We start from the raw sequence: 3,224 nt of genomic DNA, 5'->3' as shown, positions 1-3,224 counted from the left end.
CACAAAACATCCCTGTCTTGATGGCCTCAGGATACTAGAGGTTGCTAGCATGGATTCAGTACCAGTGCAAAGTTCCTCTTTCTCTGTCAGTATGAGGACAGAAAGCAGTCCAACTCCACATACCTGGTACAGGGATTTTCATCATACACAGAAAAATAATACTGTTTCTCCAAGAATGCTATATAAGTACTGTTATGCAAAAATGGCTGCTTCTTCCTCAAAGCTATTCCTATTTACAGATTATTTAGAAGTCATAGAAACTGCAAAGAAGGCCTCATGCCAAAGGCTGTTTCACTGGATATTTAGACAAATTCTAAAGTAGACTAAGTAAAATAAATACAGAATTATCTGTAAAAATTACATTACAGAAGAGAAACCTGGTTAAGTATCTTCCCATCCAATTGCTTAAATTTAAAATAGTCCAAGATTAGTGAAAATGAATCCCTCTGAAGAATCAAATTACTTGCTAAAACAACTGTCAAAATGTCATTTGTATAACCGTTAAAATATTAGGATAGATTCAATTTGCCTTTTCATGCAGTGTACTTTATTTATAAGTCTTTTGGTATGAGTTCAGCTGTGTTCATAATGAACCGACATTTTCAGATGTCACTGCCTGTAGGTGTAATAATCCCGTTAATTCCTTCTTTGGATTTTCAGCAATGAATACACTAGATCTAGGGTTGGGTTTTATTCTGCTTTTTACCAAATATTCTTTGCAACTACAGATGTTTAATTAAAGGCTGTTAAGACAATTTAAACTTCTCAGAAGAATACAAATAAAAGCTGTTAATGAAGTAAATATCTGTTTAATTTACAAACATCAGTAGCATTACTGATATCAGTCCAAATAAGACAAAGCACACTGCATTACACATGTACATCTAGCTTTTTTTGTAAAAAAAATAATAAAATAAAATTGAAAAACATCTGCATTTTTACAGGGTACCCTGGGTTTTACTGAAAGAAGAACACAACCCACTATTGATTACCAATTCTACATTATAATTTAGCAGCAACATGTTAACATGGGGAACATTAGGGCAGTAAAGTAGTTTTATTATTTGGGGAAAGTCACAGTTCTTGATAGCACAGCCTTTTTTCCTTTTTTTTTTTTTTTTTAATAAAAAAGGTAAAGAGCTCCATGGAAATATTAATTTATAAAGATCTACCGTCTAATGTCATTTTCTACACGCCATTTTATTTTCTGTAAATACCGTATATAGGGAAAATTACTTCTCTACAATTGCCACCTAGTGTAAAGACATTTTCTGTCATACATTACGGGTCCTTGGAAGGTGTCCTGAATATCTGCTGTATGTGAAAACTGCAGATTGTCATCACTTTCAGATTCAGTGACACCAAGTGGTCAGATTCTAAGGAAAAGAAAAAGGAAAGGGGAAGGAGAGGAAAAAACCAGACCGAGAACATTTACCCCAAGACGACATGCTACGTTAGTTCTATTGCAAAAAATCCTGATTTTTAAGTCCTTTAAAAAAAAATTACAAAAATACTGGGACAAATATAAATTAATATATATTAAAGCATTGAAAAACAGTAAAAGGGATGGCCTAAAAGGGTTAAGTACAATGTACTTTGATACAATAAATATTTCTCAATGAAACCGAATACTGTATAGAGTTGTTTAGAACTCATAGAAACAGAAATCCATATTATTACTAATTTATCCATCAATAATCTATTTTTATCATCCCCAAAACATTTATATTACAAAAAATTAATACTGGAAAAGGGCAGATAAACACTTTTTTATGCTTCTTTTGCTAACATGCTGACATAAAACTATACATCATCAGGAGATTTCAGGATTATAGTATATTCTCATATCTCCCATTTCCCATCCATTAAATGGGACTCCGTCTTCTCAAGATGCTTAATAATTCCAAAAGATAAAATGTACTTCATACAATTGTTATTTCTGTATAATCTGATTCTTTTCACTCATAATGCTTCCTCATCCATAGGTAAGTGATTGGTATGGTCTGTCAAGACAGTAAAATGTACTGATACAAAAGTGAAAAAACAAGCCTTATGTTCTGGTCAATATTTCATCTCTGAGCTGTTAAGTTGAAAGTCACATGTGTATAGTGTCAGTGTATCTTCAGCATGTTATAAAGAAGAATCCATGTTAAAAGCAGTTAAAGTTTCCCATCTCTGTTTCAATGTTACCAGGTCTTTTTTTTTTTTTCTTCAAAGCTCCTCTTGGTTATGAGAAGTCTCAGTTCAAGCACTTGAATCTTTTTTCAAATGAAGAAAAAGTCTTTATTCTCATAATAAAAATAAGTCTGTTCTGTATTTTACAATATATTTCAAATATTTCCACTATGAAGCATTAATTAGTCCGACACGGTCAATAAGTATACAACATTTTCAAAAGACAAGTGTGACAGGGACACTTAGGAAGGACAATTTGTACAGCCACACTTCACCACTTTTTCAACCTCGTCCACAAATGATGACCCGTCAGTGCATTCAAAAGAGTATTTCCGCCTCTTGCTTCTTAGTGGTCCACAGCACTGCCCGGTTGAACATCCTCCTTTACATTCTAGTCTCGATACCTTCTTGGTCGTCTGGCACGCAGCATACCCTTGCTGCTTTTGGTAGTAATCTCGGATTCGTTCCCCTCGACAAGAGATTTCTGTAGAGAACAACATTTAAAAGAAGAGATACACTTTTGAGACACAGGTCAAAGAATGGTTGACATTGCTATGGAAGATGCTGTGTTTCTAACTGCAGTTGGGATTGATATTTTGAAGTTTGACTCAGACTGTGTATTGAAAACTATTGGTTCTACCAAACATAATTTGATTAATGCTGAATTTTATTTCCTATACCTCCTATTTTAAGTAAAGCTTATATTATGTATATGTAAACCATAAATATAAAGCTATTACAATGACAAGAAAATTGGAAGCTTAAATCTTTTTCTCTTTTATAAAAATACACATCTTCTGTTCCTACATTGCTTGCAGCTGGTTCTGTTTACCATAGGGAAATGTTTCAGAGAGCATGCAATTTAATTTATTAGACCTGGAGTTTAATATTATTCAAACTGTTATTTAATACAAGTTACATTCCACTAACTTCATAAATTACTGAGGTATAAAACCAGCTAAAAATGAGACATCTGTTAAAAGTTCTACAACCATATTCTTCCATTCTGTTCACATCTATGTTCAATACAAAATAAATGCCATCTGGGG

The 3,224-nt window shown here is 33.0% G+C and overlaps 1 protein-coding gene across 1 annotated transcript in view; it reads right to left on the bottom strand.

The window, feature by feature from the left end:
- Positions 1–793: 793 nt before the first annotated feature.
- SLIT2 (slit homolog 2 (Drosophila)) overlaps positions 794–3,224 on the bottom strand; it is a gene marked incomplete at its 5' end in the record, with an annotated part of 77,413 nt that continues 74,982 nt past the window's right edge. The window contains one exon of the mRNA XM_009709418.1: positions 794–2,659. Coding sequence (XP_009707720.1) covers positions 2,418–2,659 — 242 coding nt within the window. The remainder of the gene's footprint in view (positions 2,660–3,224) is intronic.

This window comes from Cariama cristata, unplaced genomic scaffold (genome assembly GCF_000690535.1).
Source record: "Cariama cristata isolate BGI_N322 unplaced genomic scaffold, ASM69053v1 scaffold10171, whole genome shotgun sequence".
Lineage (NCBI taxonomy): Eukaryota > Metazoa > Chordata > Aves > Cariamiformes > Cariamidae > Cariama > Cariama cristata.
This window is presented reverse-complemented; position numbering and strand designations above follow the sequence as displayed.